General features: G+C 46.1%; 1 protein-coding gene across 4 annotated transcripts in view; it reads right to left on the bottom strand.

Annotated features, from left to right (window-relative positions):
• Window positions 1-5,558, bottom strand: part of Ciita (class II major histocompatibility complex transactivator) — a 50,064-nt gene extending 44,506 nt beyond the window's left edge. For all 4 annotated transcript variants that reach the window (XM_028778361.1, XM_028778362.1, XM_028778359.1 and 1 more), the window contains exon 1: window positions 5,232-5,558. In XM_028778361.1, the coding sequence (XP_028634194.1) occupies window positions 5,232-5,514 (283 nt within the window). In that variant the 5' untranslated portion in view covers window positions 5,515-5,558. The remainder of the gene's footprint in view (window positions 1-5,231) is intronic.
• Window positions 5,559-13,930: the final 8,372 nt, after the last annotated feature.

A 13,930-nucleotide genomic window follows, 5' to 3' on the forward strand; every position in this document is an offset into this window, starting at 1 on the left:
TCCTGTCCTCAGGACAGCATGCCATCGAGACATGCTGGTGTCTGCTGCCCTGCTCCTCTGAGACACATGGAGATTTCTTCTTGTTTTTACCAGCAGCCAGTTCTTATGGCCCCAACTGCCCTAGACTTGCATCACCGAGAAGGGTCTGTGTTACAGTGGGGTTCAGCCTGAGTATACCCGGCTGGCAACAGCACCTCTCACCTATGCTGCTACCTGGTCTCCCCACATCCTTTCTGACACCCCTGGACCCGTCTCCACAAGAGCTAAGTAGAAGCATTCTCATGTCTCTGCACATGACTTCCCGGCAGGACAGCCATAGGTGCCATATCTGCTCAGCAAGCACCGCTTATGAGCACCCAAAGGATGACGCTGGAGATGCAGAGTTATGGACCTGTCTGAGGCCAGCGGAGATGGGGAAATATGAGGAAGGATACAGGATCGCTTAGACAGCAAATTATTGCCCCAGGATGTAGTGAACAGAAGTGAAGAATGGGAAGGAGGGTCAAGCTAACGCTCGGCATTCTCTTTCTTAAAGCCCCTCTTTGGGAACTGGGAAGTTGCACGGTTGGCAAAGTGTTTGCTGTGCAAACATGCAGACCTGAGCTCAGATCCCCGCATGTTAAAATTGGCATGGAGCTCTGCACCCGTGATCCAGAGCTGGAGGATCCCTGGGGCTGGCTGGCAGTAAGCTCCAAGTCTGGTGAGAATCTCTGTTTCAAAAGGTAGAAAGAGATTCAAGAAGACATCAGCGATGGTCTCTATACACAGGCATACACATATGCATGCACACATGCCTCCCCAAACATGTACAGATGTACAAACATGTGCATGTATGCACCCCTGCTACTCCAGGACACACAATCACACACACACACACACACACACACACACAATTCTGGAATTGTCTGAAAGAATGGACGGCAGTCGGTGTTTTGATGATCAAGGCTGGCTTGAGTCCTAAGTGAATACAGATACTCTGAGTGCCTTGTGTCATGGCTGTTGGTAAGCACATAATTCCCACGGGAGCTAAATAAGTCACCAAGGAGAAGGAGATAAGAAACGGAGATAAAAATGAAGAGAATGAAGGATAAGGGACTAGATGGAATTTAGGTGGTAGTTGAGCATGTAGCCTCTAGGTACATGGATACCCTGGTGGGAAGGTAGGTAGCTAAGGTGCAGTATAAATATACACAGATGAGTGAATAGACAGTAGAAAAAGTAATGAATTGGGCAAGGCAGTATGGGTCATAAACGGATTAGTGGGCAGTAGGTTGGAGTAGGTGGGGGCTGAGGAAGGTGTGCTGGAGGGACATAGGAAGTGGCCAGCAGGTGACTAGAAGGAAGTGTGGACGATAAATAGGACACCAGGTGAGCCACTCAAGGAAATAGCAACAGAATCAGAAATAGTCCCTGGCTGGGTCAGGAGCCAAGTTCTGGGGCAAGAAGATACATAGCAGGCTGGCTGAGAAAATTCTCTGGAAAGTGGCAACTTCCGGTACAGGCACTTCTCCTTTTGAGGCTCCTGGGAGTGAAAGGACCACAAGCTAACTGCCGGGAGGCTGAGCTGAGTCCTCTGTGAAGCCTACCCACTTCCAGGAGGCTGGGAGCAGGGCAGGAGCTGGGATGGACACCTGGGAGAGGGAGGACTCTGGAGGAGGGGGGAAGCCAGGATCTGCAGCTCCCTCATCCTAACCTCTGAATGAGGAAGGAAGCTGGTGGGAATACCCCTTTCCAATAAATCAGACGACATCCTAGAGGGAGGCTTTATGCTGTGGTTTACAGAATAGAATTTACATGAGGAAATCCCAGAGGCACCAAAACAGAGTGTAGTATTACAGTACTCAGAACAGAGCAGAGTACAATCAAAAACAGGCCGGAATCAGGAGCCTGGAAGAGATGTCCCGCAGCCCAGAGAAAGGAGATCAAAAGACCTAGCTCATGGACAAAACCTGAGGTTGGAGCTGTCCTCTCCTGTTCACACCAGACCGTGGTCACCTAAGACACCAGCCTTGATGTCTCCGAGTCAGAAGCAGCCTCATGTGACTGAGAAGGTTTATGTCTCACATGAGACACTGTCTCCAAACACACATAACAGTGAATCTGTGACTATTATTGCCTCCATTTTACATATAGTTCTTCGTCAGGGCCCTTCCTAGTTTTCCCTTCCCTGACCTGTGACTACCCTTGCAGTGGCTGTCATCTCTAGCTGGTTGACTTCTCTCTGGGCGTCTGCTTTGATTTATCATTGAGCTCATTGAATTCCCTAGTGATGGGACCATGAACTCCAGTCTCACTGGAACTGTACGGCACTATGTAGATCAGAGCCAGCCTCTATAAATTACCAATTTGTATGAACATAAAACTGTTCAAAGAAGATACTGCCGTAACAGAAACCTTCAGAGGTAGGTGCACCGGGAGTAACACCATACCTAGCTGTAACACCATACCTAGCTGTAACAGTTAATTGCCTACAATTTCTATTTCCTTGACCAAGAAAATTCCCCTGTAGTTCTATATAACTAAAAGCAAAACACATACAGATCAAAATGTTCAGTTGAAAATTTAAAATGATATTTCAAATACATGTTAGTAGTTTTATGTTCATACAAGTTGATAATTTGCTGATGTGCCTGTATAGTATATTGTACGCCACTGTCATGGTCCAATGTACTTCTTTTATTGGCACTTTGTGTAACATACTGAATCTATATATTGGGCATATGAGACATATCATGATTAAAACATAGTCTTGTATCTGTGTGGAGCTTCTTCACAAATAATAAACAACATATGACATACACAAATAAATTATATAGATGGTGAAAAATGCCACTCTAGACAAAGGCTCAGGATGTGTGTGTGTGTTTAGGAGTCAAGCCCCAGTCTGAGGCAGAGGTGGCCTGGAGCGCAGGAAGAGAGAGCACAGGTATTATGTTACTTTGCCTCCCAGCCCCAGATGATCACACCCTGAAGCTACTTCCACTTTCTGAAGTCACGTGAGATCCAAAACAAAATCTTACACCCCAAGGGAGGAAATGGAATAATAATTTTTAAAAAGGAACCAGTGTATTCAGAACAAAGATGGGACATGGGGACTGAAGTTCAGGCAGCAGCTAAGGGAAGGAGCTTCCCCTGGTGGATGTCCAGATAAAGAGGGAGGGTCTCACTGCTGCCCCAGGTGTACGATTGTTCTAGTAGAACCACACTGGCTGCTTGCACCTTGATGGAAATCCAGAGAGATGAAAGGGACTAAAGGTTCCCCATTGTGTCCATGTCAAGAGAGAGAGAATAAAAGCTGTATTCAGAAGAGAAAATATATCACCAATCTGAGAATTTATACACAAGAGCAGCCAACCCAATTATATAATTAATGCATATGTCCTAGCAGAAACATGGACGAATCCAGCATTGTCTAGTACATGGATATCCATATCTCTATCTATCTATCTATCTATCTATCTATCTATCTATCTATCTATCTATCTCTATCTCTATATCTATCTCTATCTCTATATCTCTCTCTCCTGTCTCCGGCCAGATTGAGGAACACAGCTTGTCTGCCTTCCAAACTGGTCTCTGACACTTCTTACCCTGAGATGTCTAGCTTGTCTCTGCTTTGTGCATTAGATGAGGGATAGGTACATTCAAAGGGCTGGGATGGATGGAAGAGCCAAGCAGGGAGTGCTGGTGTGTGTGGGGGGGGGAGAGAAGAGAAGAGAGGAGAGAGAGAAAGGAGGAGAGAGAGAGAGAGAGAGAGAGAGAGAGAGAGAGAGAGAGATTGAGAGAGAGCCCTAGACTCTAGAAGTACCAATTGCAGGGAATAGCTTATGTTTCCAAGTTGAAGCCAACAGGGCTGGAATCTGTGGCCCCAATACCAATACCACAACAGCACACATGGAAGACAAAACAACCTCTGACTTCAGGGATTATCTGTTTGTTCCTGAGGAGGAAGCCAGGCATGATGCAGGAGTGACGGTGGGAGCAGAGACAGTCACTACTGGTGTCTCTCCTGACTTAAGAAGCAGAAGCAGGCCAGGATGGAGCTCAGTGGTGAAGCACACGCTTGACACATAAAGCCCTCGCCTCCAGACTCAGCACCCAAGACAGTGAACAAGACAACACATTCGATTGTCAGCAGTAGTACCCTTAAAACCAAGAGACTGGAACAGGTGAGGCGACCAGTGGCTAAAGCTGCTGACCACCTGGGTTCAAGCCTGGAACACACCCACATGGAAGGAGAGAACCAACTCCCACATGTTGTCCTTCCACACACATGCTGTAACTCCCTCACAAAGAGATAAATGTAATTAAAAAAATTAAGACATTCAGTCTCTCTCCTTGTGGACTGGGTCTATTTCTCCATATCTCTGTTTCTGTCTCTTTTCATTCTCTTGCCTTCTGTTTCTCTTATTTTTTTCCTCTCTCCTTCCCCCTTGGTCCACCTAGGCATCTCTGGTTTTCTTTTTCTCTATGCCTTTGTTTCTCTCTCTCTCTCTCTCTCTCTCTCTCTCTCTCTCTCTCTCTCTCTCTCTCTTTCTCTCTCTCTCTCTTTCTCGCGCACGCGCTTGCACACACACACACACACACACACAGACACACACACACCAGTTGCACATGCACACATACACTGCCTTCTGATCTCCAGTTCTTTAGCCCCCTCGTTTCCATGACTACCCCTCTCTCTACATCTTTTTCGTCTTTTTTTTTTTTTTTTTGAGACGAGTTTTACATAGGCCCAGGCTATTCTCACTATACAGCCAAGGATGAGCTTGAATTTGTAATTCTCCTGATTCTAGCTCCCAAGTCCTGAGATTACGAATTTGAACTACTACTTCCCATTTCAGCAATTCGGGAATTGAACCCAGCACTCTGTGATCTAAGACAAGCACTGTTCCAACTGTACTGTTTCCAGATACAGTTTCTCTATATTTGGCATTCAGTGACTATTTGTATCGCTTCCTGTCTTCCCAATAGATGGTGTGTCTGTTGGAAGCAGGAGCTCCCTGCCCGCTGTACACCTTGGAGCCCGTTGTTATGGAGCTTAGGCATGGACTAAGCAGGTAGTCAGCAGTATGCCCCGAGGATACTCTGATCAGTGTGGAAAGCATGCTACATGCTTGCAGCACCCAGCCACCCAGGTTTTCCAAAAGCTCACCCTGTATCCTTTACACATATTTTCCTTTCAGAGACAGGACACACATCCTTGCCTTGTCAAAGGGATGCCAGCTTACCTCCATGGTCCCTGTAGCTGGTGCCCCTCTCTACTGTGGGGGCCTGCAGACTGTTGCAGACCCAGCTCAAGAAAGCCAAGTCTAAGTCCCCTTTCTCCAGCAGGGTCAGGGAAATCTTCCTGGCCAGAGCCTCACCATCAGGCTCCCGGAGCAGGGCACAGTGGTATTCCCGTGAGAGGAGCTCTTCTTCCAGCAGGCCATCCAGGAGGGCCCGTACCTGCCGGGGCTGCTGACTGGAGAGAAGGGTCTGTACCTGGGCCAGGATGGCATGGAAGTGGTTCATGGCAGTGCTCTGAGACAGGTCAGCTGCCTGGAGTCACCTCTCATCCAGCCTTGCAGCATCCAAAACATGAAGTGAGACCCAGGATGAAGGAACCTCTGCTGACAGTGTAGCCTTTTCCTTCTTAGGAATGTTTCCTCATTCTTGTGCAGGCCAGGGTGCCTGGTGAACGGAAATGCATTCAGGGTGACTCGGACAGCGATAAAAGTACAGAATTTCTGCTTTTCTTTCTGCTTTTAAATTTTATTTTATTTTTTTATAGACAGAGAAGAAGCTCCCTGAAGGGTGGAAAAACTATCACAGATAGGCAGATCACTACAGATTAGTTACTCTGTAACAACAACAAAAAAAAAAAAAAAAAGGAAAGGAAAAACAACTGTAGCTCACTTGGGGGAGCGATGGTTTTTCATCTGCTATGCCTTGGGTTCAATCCCCAACACAACATAAACTGGGTGTGGTGGCACAAGCTCATAGTTCCGACACTTTGGATCTAACACTCTGGAGGAAGAGGCAGGAAGATCGGGAGTTCAAGGTCCCTTTGGCTACCCAGTGACTTCAAGCCTACCCTGAGCTACACAAGGGTCTGCCTCAAAAAGAATAATATTTAAAAGGGGCGGGGATTTCATGGCTTTGAAGCTCTCAATAAATGGAATACAAAAATAGAAGCTGGAGCCAGCATGGTGGCTCACATCTGTAATCCCAGTAGTTGGGAGAAAGACACAGGCTAATCAAGGCTAGCCTCAGCTACCCAGTGAGTTCACATTCCATCTGGGACAATCTTAAAAAACATGTCTGGGAAGTGGAGTGGACACAGGGAATGGTAACATGAGTGGCCCAAATTTTGTGGATAAACTTCTCTGACACCTGGCAGGCAGATCCATGTGTATATTGCAGAGTGGCATCCCCAGGAACTCAGTCAAAACGTTTCCAGAGATGCTTAACTGACGGGGGAAGATCTCTCCTGAATGTGGGTAGCCCCATCCCATGGGCCAGGAGTCTGGACTGAATAAACAAGAAAGGGTAGCTGAACAACCGTCTCTCTCCTCTCCCCTCTCTCCTCTCCCCTCTTCTCCCCTCTCCCCTCTTCTCCCCTCTCCCCTCTTCTCCCCTCTTCTCCCCTCTCCCCTCTTCTTCCCTCTCTCCTCTTCTCCTTTCCCCTCTCCCCTCTCCTTTCTCCCCTCTGTTTCCTCTCCCCTCTGTCCCCTCTCCTCTCTCCTTCTTTCTCTTTGCCTCTGTCTCTCTCTGTCTCTCAGTCTCTCCATCTCTCCGTGTCTCTGTCTCTCTGTCTCTTTCTCTCTCTCTCTCTCTCTCTCTCTCTCTCTCTCTCTCTCTCTCACACACACACACACACACACACACACACACACACGCGGATGTAATGGGAACTCCCATCTCTAGCTCCTGCTGCCATCTCTTCCCTACCGTGACTATAGCCACACGAGATTCATCCTTCCTTAAATTGCTTTTGTCTAGTGTTTCATGATTGCAACAAAAAGGCAACCAATGCAGACCCATAAAAGTCAACCTGTCGAGGTGTACAGATAAGGGGAAGGTTTTCATAGCTGCACATGGAATAGCACGCTCTGTGTGGAAATCCTTCCAGAGAGGATGCTGTCTGTGACTCTAGCTCCTGGGGATCTGATACCTTCTTCTGACCTCTACAGAAACCTGCAGTCATGTGCACAAACCCACAGATACACACACACACATAAATTTAAAAAATAAATATTTGTTTAAAATTATCTTTCTACACTGTGAAACCCAAAATGGTGGTCATGGTGATGGTGATGATGGTGGTGGTGGTGAGGATGGTGGTGGTGAGGATGGTGGTGGTGGTGGTGGTGGTTGAAAAAGGGGGCTGGCTCTCTTTCTTGTTTGGCTATTGGCCCTTAGGTGCTTCCTTCTTCCCCCAGTCATCTGACTACCATGGTGGCACCGAAACTCTGCCTGGAGAAACATTGCTGTAGGGCCTGTAGTCAAAATTTTGTCATAAAATGAGACCTGGATCTTGATCCATTGACTCATGGGATGCTTAGGGAGGAGGAGCTTGGTGACTAGGGAATCGAGTGATGCTGAGGAGCACTCCTGTGCGACAATGTGGCCACCTCTCACGCTGCGGCTTTCGGGGCTAGGGCTGTCCAGTGAGTCAATTGTCTGTCTCTACCTCCTGCTGTGGCTTGGAGCTCAAAGATCATGAGAACCCAGATGACTTCCCCAGAGAGAAGATCCCTCTATGGACCCGTCATCCTCACACTGATTCAAGGATGACATTCATCAAGACCCTGAACCAAAGCGTGTAGTCACAGGACCTGGTCTAGAGACCCAAAGAAGGGCCACCTATGGGTTTGTAAAGCAGAGTGACAGGAACTTACCCTTCTCCAGGGTGGCCACTTCCTTCTGACTGGCCAGAAAGCCAGCTCTCCAGGTCTACAGGCAAGGCTGGGCAAGTCCCTATGGCTGCTGCCTGTCTGCTCACAGGCCATGCCTTGCTACATTTCAGCCTGAGTCACCTTAGCCACTCTCTAGGGATATGTGGTGCCGCCTCTACTTCTTGGATCTTCCCCCACAGCACGTAGAATGCACTCCTGGCTTGTAACTGAAGAGATACAGGAAGAGTGGGCAGGAACAGACTGGCAGTGCCCAGAAAGATAGCGTGATCTGTGATCATATGCGAAGGCAGGTGTGGTATTCAGAAGACAGAACTCTGATGGGGCGTCGGTCAACCTTACCACCCCATTCCGCTCCTTTCCACCATCACCACCATCTCCACAGCCGTCACAGTAATAGTCACCATCACCGTCTCTATGCTATGTTCATGACCACTTCCCCTTCTTCCGCCTTCATCTCCACCATCTCCATCACCACCATCCACTTCTTCCCCACTGCCATCATTAGCCCGTCAGTCACCCCCTACCCCTTCCACCGATCTCACCTTCTAGGCACCATATTTTCTCCTGCTGCCCCCTCTGTCATCTGCCCTACCACCTTTGTCATTTCTATTAGCCCCACCATGGCCTTACGTTATCTTCTCTGCCTTCTCTGCCTTCTCGATTGCCATGGCCTCCCTAGCTCCAAACTCCGTCATGGACAACACTGACCCCACGTTCCTCTATGAGGTAATCTCTAGCATAGCCAGGGACCTTGGTGTAGTCCTACTTTCACTATGATATAAGGAAGACAAGATTCAAAGTTGTAAAGTGTCAGTGTGTGTCCTCTAGATCCCCTATACATGGAAGTATGGGGCTACTTGTTACCACTTGTGAGTATGTGTGTGAGAGAGTGTGTGAGAGTGTGTGTGAGTGTGTGTGAGTGTGTGCAGCTGTGCGCATGAGAGAACATGTGAGTGTGTGTGATCATGTGTGTGTATGCAAGTGTGTATGAAAATATGTGTGTGTGAGAGTATGTGATTGTGTGAGCATGTATGTGTGAGTGTGCATGTTGAGAATGTACATGTGAAAGTGTGTGTGTGAGGGTGTGAGGGTGTGTGAGGGTGTGTGATTCAAGTTTGGAGAAACAGAGCTTGCTGGTCCATTTTCTCTACAAGAAGCCAAGACATAGGAAAGCAATCTGGACATTACAGGAACCGGAAGCTTAGAGATATTAAGTAACCTACGAAAGCTCACACAGTCCACAAGTGCTGGGATTCATGCGGGGCATGGATACCAAGGCCTGCTAGACTTCAAGTCCTTTGTGAGATAGCAAGGCTGTGCGGGGCTGGGGAGATGGCTCAGTTGGCAAAGGTTTGCTTTTCAAGAAATGGGGGCCTGAGTTAGACTCTCAAAATTCATGCTCAAACAAACAAAATCTCGGCATAGTGACACACACTTTTGATCACAGCACTGTTGAGGTAGAGAGAGGTAGATCTTTGGGGCTTGCTGGCTGGCTAACCTAGTAAGCTGTAACCTAGTAACCTGTAAGCTTCAGGTAAAAATTCGGATATCCTAAGGCACCTGAAGTTGACCTGTGGCCTTCACCCATGTACACAGGAACAAGTACACACACATACACACATTTTCAAACATGGCCTCTGAGACGTGACTTACTGGTCCCTTGGAGAGAACCCACCATGGTGGCAGCCTCCAGCCTCCTGCAGGTGCAGTCAGCTTGTAAGTAGACACCCGGTGCTTCCCACCCAGCTTTGGACAGTGAGACATAGGATGACACAGATCTGGACCTGTCTAAACACTATGGCACTCTGTGTGGCCAACCCAGCTGAAAGCTTTCCCTACAGAAACCCCCTTCTTTCTTCTTTTTCCTATGTCAGACCTACCCACTCTCCTGAATTGTCTGTCCCACACCCTACTGTCCTTTAGAGGTATCATATCTGAGAGCCTCTGGTACCCCAATTCTGTGTTGGTGTTTGCTTTTAGGGAGCTCTCACATGACACAAAGATACAAGTTTACACCACAGCCAGGGAACTGTTTTCCCTCTGCCGGTAGAATGGACTTCAGTCAGGCAGAATGATCCTATATACACTGGTACACACTACTACAGCACACTGGTATCTTCTTGCAACTATAAACTACTGTAAGTGGACTATAGTGGTATAACTCCTCACACCAAAGTAGCCATGATGAGGAGAGAGATGGACTTTTTCCTAGCATCTGTGAGGTTTTCTCTTTCTCTCTCTCTCTCTCTCTCTCTCTCTCTCTGTGTGTGTGTGTGTGTGTGTGTGTATCTCTCTCTCTGTGTGTCTATGTCTGTGTGTGTGTGTCTATCAGTCTGTGTCTGTGTGTCCGTGTGTAGGCCAGAAGTTTAAATGTCTTTCTCAGTCCCTGTCCATTCTGGTTTTGTAAAACAAGAGCTCTCACTGGCTTGAGGGTTTCAGTCCCAGGGATCTGCCTGTCTCTACCTCTCCAGCACTGGATGGCAAGCCTGTGCCACCACACTGGGCTTCTTTATGTTGATGCTGGAGAACAAACTCAGGTGCTCACACTTGCAAGGCAACCACTTGACCATAAAACTGAGCCCTTTCTTCGGTCCCCTTTCTTATCTTGCTTATGGCAATCTGTTAGCAGCTACTCCCCCTCCCCCACCATGAAACCCTAGTCTCTGTTTACTTTCTGTTTTGAGACAGACTTTCTTTTAGTTGTTCAGACTGGTCTAGAATTCATTCTAAAAACAAGGAAGACCTCGAACTTTCCACCTGCCCACCTTTCTAAGATGTGGGGTAATAGGCCTGTGCCACTGGACTCTGTTTATGAATATGGAGTTAACCCTTGTCTTATTATGAACAAATTTGGCTTTGAACACCTCTGGGGCTCAGTATCTGCATTTGAGAAATGGTGTTGACTGTGTAATAGCAACCAGGGTCAGAAAGATGACTTGGTAATAAGAGTGCTTGCTGGACACACATGAGGACCAGAGCACAAGTCCCAGAAGCCATCTAAAAAGCGGGGTGTGGTTTCGTTTATCTACAGCCAGTGCAGTTGGGGTGGACATGGGAGGGTCACTGGGGCTTGCTGGCCACCAGCCTCGCTCAAAGTTCAGTGAGAGACCCTCTCTCACAGGAGTAACGTCAAGAATGACAGAGTAGGACACCAGTGTTCCCTACATCTTCCATGTGTGTGCACAGGTATACACACTTATATACACCACACACATACACGTGCCCTCTGTCTCCATCACACACAGACACACATACAGACACACAGACACACATAGAGAGACACACACAGAAACAGACACACACACACATACAGTTACACACACAGACACAAAGACAAAGACACACAGACGCACACACACAGATACACACAGATATACACAGACATAGACACACACACAGACACACACACACACACAGACATACACATAGACACACACACATATCATGTCCCCAAGACTCAGTACATAGTAGACATTGCCATATTTATTAATTTATTTAGTGTCCAACTCAAAGGTGCTGGCTATGAGCAGGGAGGAAAGTACATATAAACAGAAGACAAAATCCCTACCCATGCAGAACTTATGTTGTTAGTCATTTCCCCCAGATGTCAGTATTTTACACTGATATGTGTGCACACTTTATACAGGAGCACAACCCTGTGATTCTTACATGGAAACGTAATTAAATGTTTTCCTGTACATACCAATAACAGAAATAACGTAAGAAGTACTAGAAATACCTTTCAAAGAATGTAATTGGGTATTTATTTAGTATAAAAAGCCTGTGCACAGTGTAAAGAATACAATTTTTACAGCTGTTTTTAAAACAAAAAAAAACCCAAAGACAAAACAAAACAACAACAACAAATTAAAGCTGAAGCCTCTTGAAGATTTCCAACTGGAGGTAAACCAAACAAGCTAAGTATCCTTTGAGGTACGGGAATACAGGAGACCAGAATCATGCACAAGTGGCCTCTAAGACAAAAATTAAAGGCCAACCAGGAAGCTCACTGAGAATACTTGACACCCAGCTCCCAGAGACTCTCAGCTCAGGAATGTTAACAGGGCCTTGATTAAACAATGAAAGCAGCTAGTGTGGACTTAGTAAGGGAAAGTCAGTGCTTCCAGATCAGAGGGCACTTTTCCCTTCCCTTAGATGTTCCTTTATTTCTTGATCTAGAGAGATGAATGTTGTGTTGAATGTATATGGATGTCATTCTCTGGGAGCTACTTCACATGTCATCTCATATCATATTATGTCATATCATTTCACACTATGTCATGTCATCTCACATCATGTCATGTCATATCATTTGACACCATGTCATGTCATCTCACATCACATCATGTCATATCATTTCACGCCATGTCATGGCATCTCACATCACATCATGTCATATCATTTCACGCCATGTCATGGCATCTCATATCACATCATGTCATATCATTTCATACCATGTCATGTCACATCATATCATTTCACACCATATTATGTCATATCACATCAGATCATATTATATCACACCATGTCATGTCATATCACATCATGTCATACCACATCATATCACTTCACATCATGTCATATCACATCATATTTATATCACACCATGTCATGTCATATCACATCATTTTATACCATATCATTCCATGTCATATCATCACATCATGTTATATCACACCATGTCATGTCATCTCATATCACATCATACCGTATCATTTCATACCATATCATGCCATATCATGTCATATCACATCACATCAGGCCATGCCATACTATGTCATATCATATCACATCATAGTTTCAAAAATGTGCTGTTACACATTCTGGACATTTTAACATGACTTTCATATTTTTAGTTATTGAACCACGCTGGGGATGTGGTTTGGTTGGTAGAGTATTTGCTAGCATTTGTGAAGCTGTGTGTTTGGTCTCAGTATATAACCTAGGATTGGTGGCACATGCCTGTAATCCCAGCACCAGGAATGGGTTAGGAGGATTCAAGGTCATTCTCGGCTATATCTCCACTAAATTCATTTCAAGTCCATTTTCCTCCTTTCTCTTTCTTTTTGTCTTTCAATCTTTCTTTTTATTTTTGGAGGCAGAGTTAACCAGTTTGACTTTAAACTTGTTATAATCCTCCTGCCTCAGTCTTCCACGTGCTGGGATTACAAGTGTCAGCCACCATCCTTGACTTTGATTTTGAGACAATCTCATTATAAAACCCAAGCTGACTTTAAACTATCCTTCTGCCTCAGTCTTTGATTTTCTGAGACTGTACAAACTAGCACCATCAAGATCTCAGAGAGTAGCTGGCATCACTTCGGTTGACCCTTGGATACTTATTTCCAACTTTCAACATTTTTAAATGATACACATGAGGCTTTTTTTTTTTTTACCTACATAAGCAGTGTGAATTCCAGACACAAACCAGAATGACAAGCTGCATGCAGTGGCAGATTCCCAGGCAATGTGGTTTGTTCTCCTTCTGTAACAGAGATAGCCCTTCCCAGTGAGAGATAACTCAGCACACTTAGAGGTTAATTAAGGAAAGGCTTTATTGGAAAAAAAAAAAAAAGGAGGAGGGAGGTGCACAGCAGGCTGTGGCTAATGTCCAAGGAAGAGACAGCCTTACATAGAAGATTTTATTAACTTACATGCACTGTAGGTTTATGTATCCCACATAAGCTGTCAGTCTTAAATCACTTTAGGTCCTCACCCCAGGTTATACTAAGAACAATTTTAACAGAGACAGGAGACTGCAAGTCTGGCCACTTGGGTAGGTTGGAGATTGACACAACAAACATACTGCATATTGACAGAGTTTTTTAGCTACACCAATGTTGTTCTTCTTGAACAGTTGTCACCCAGGTTCAACTTGCCCACCTGGCTTTTCCTGATAAGAGCTGGGAAGTGGGGGTGGGGCACAGGACTTAAAGGTGGAACAGGAGTTAATGGTGGTTGCGGCTTTGTGCTGCCCCTTGAGCTGTTAGACATGAACAGGTTATGCTCCTTTAGATCCTGATCTCTGT

Source organism: Grammomys surdaster, unplaced genomic scaffold (assembly GCF_004785775.1).
Source record: "Grammomys surdaster isolate TR1022 unplaced genomic scaffold, NIH_TR_1.0 334, whole genome shotgun sequence".
NCBI classification, from domain to species: Eukaryota; Metazoa; Chordata; class Mammalia; order Rodentia; family Muridae; genus Grammomys; species Grammomys surdaster.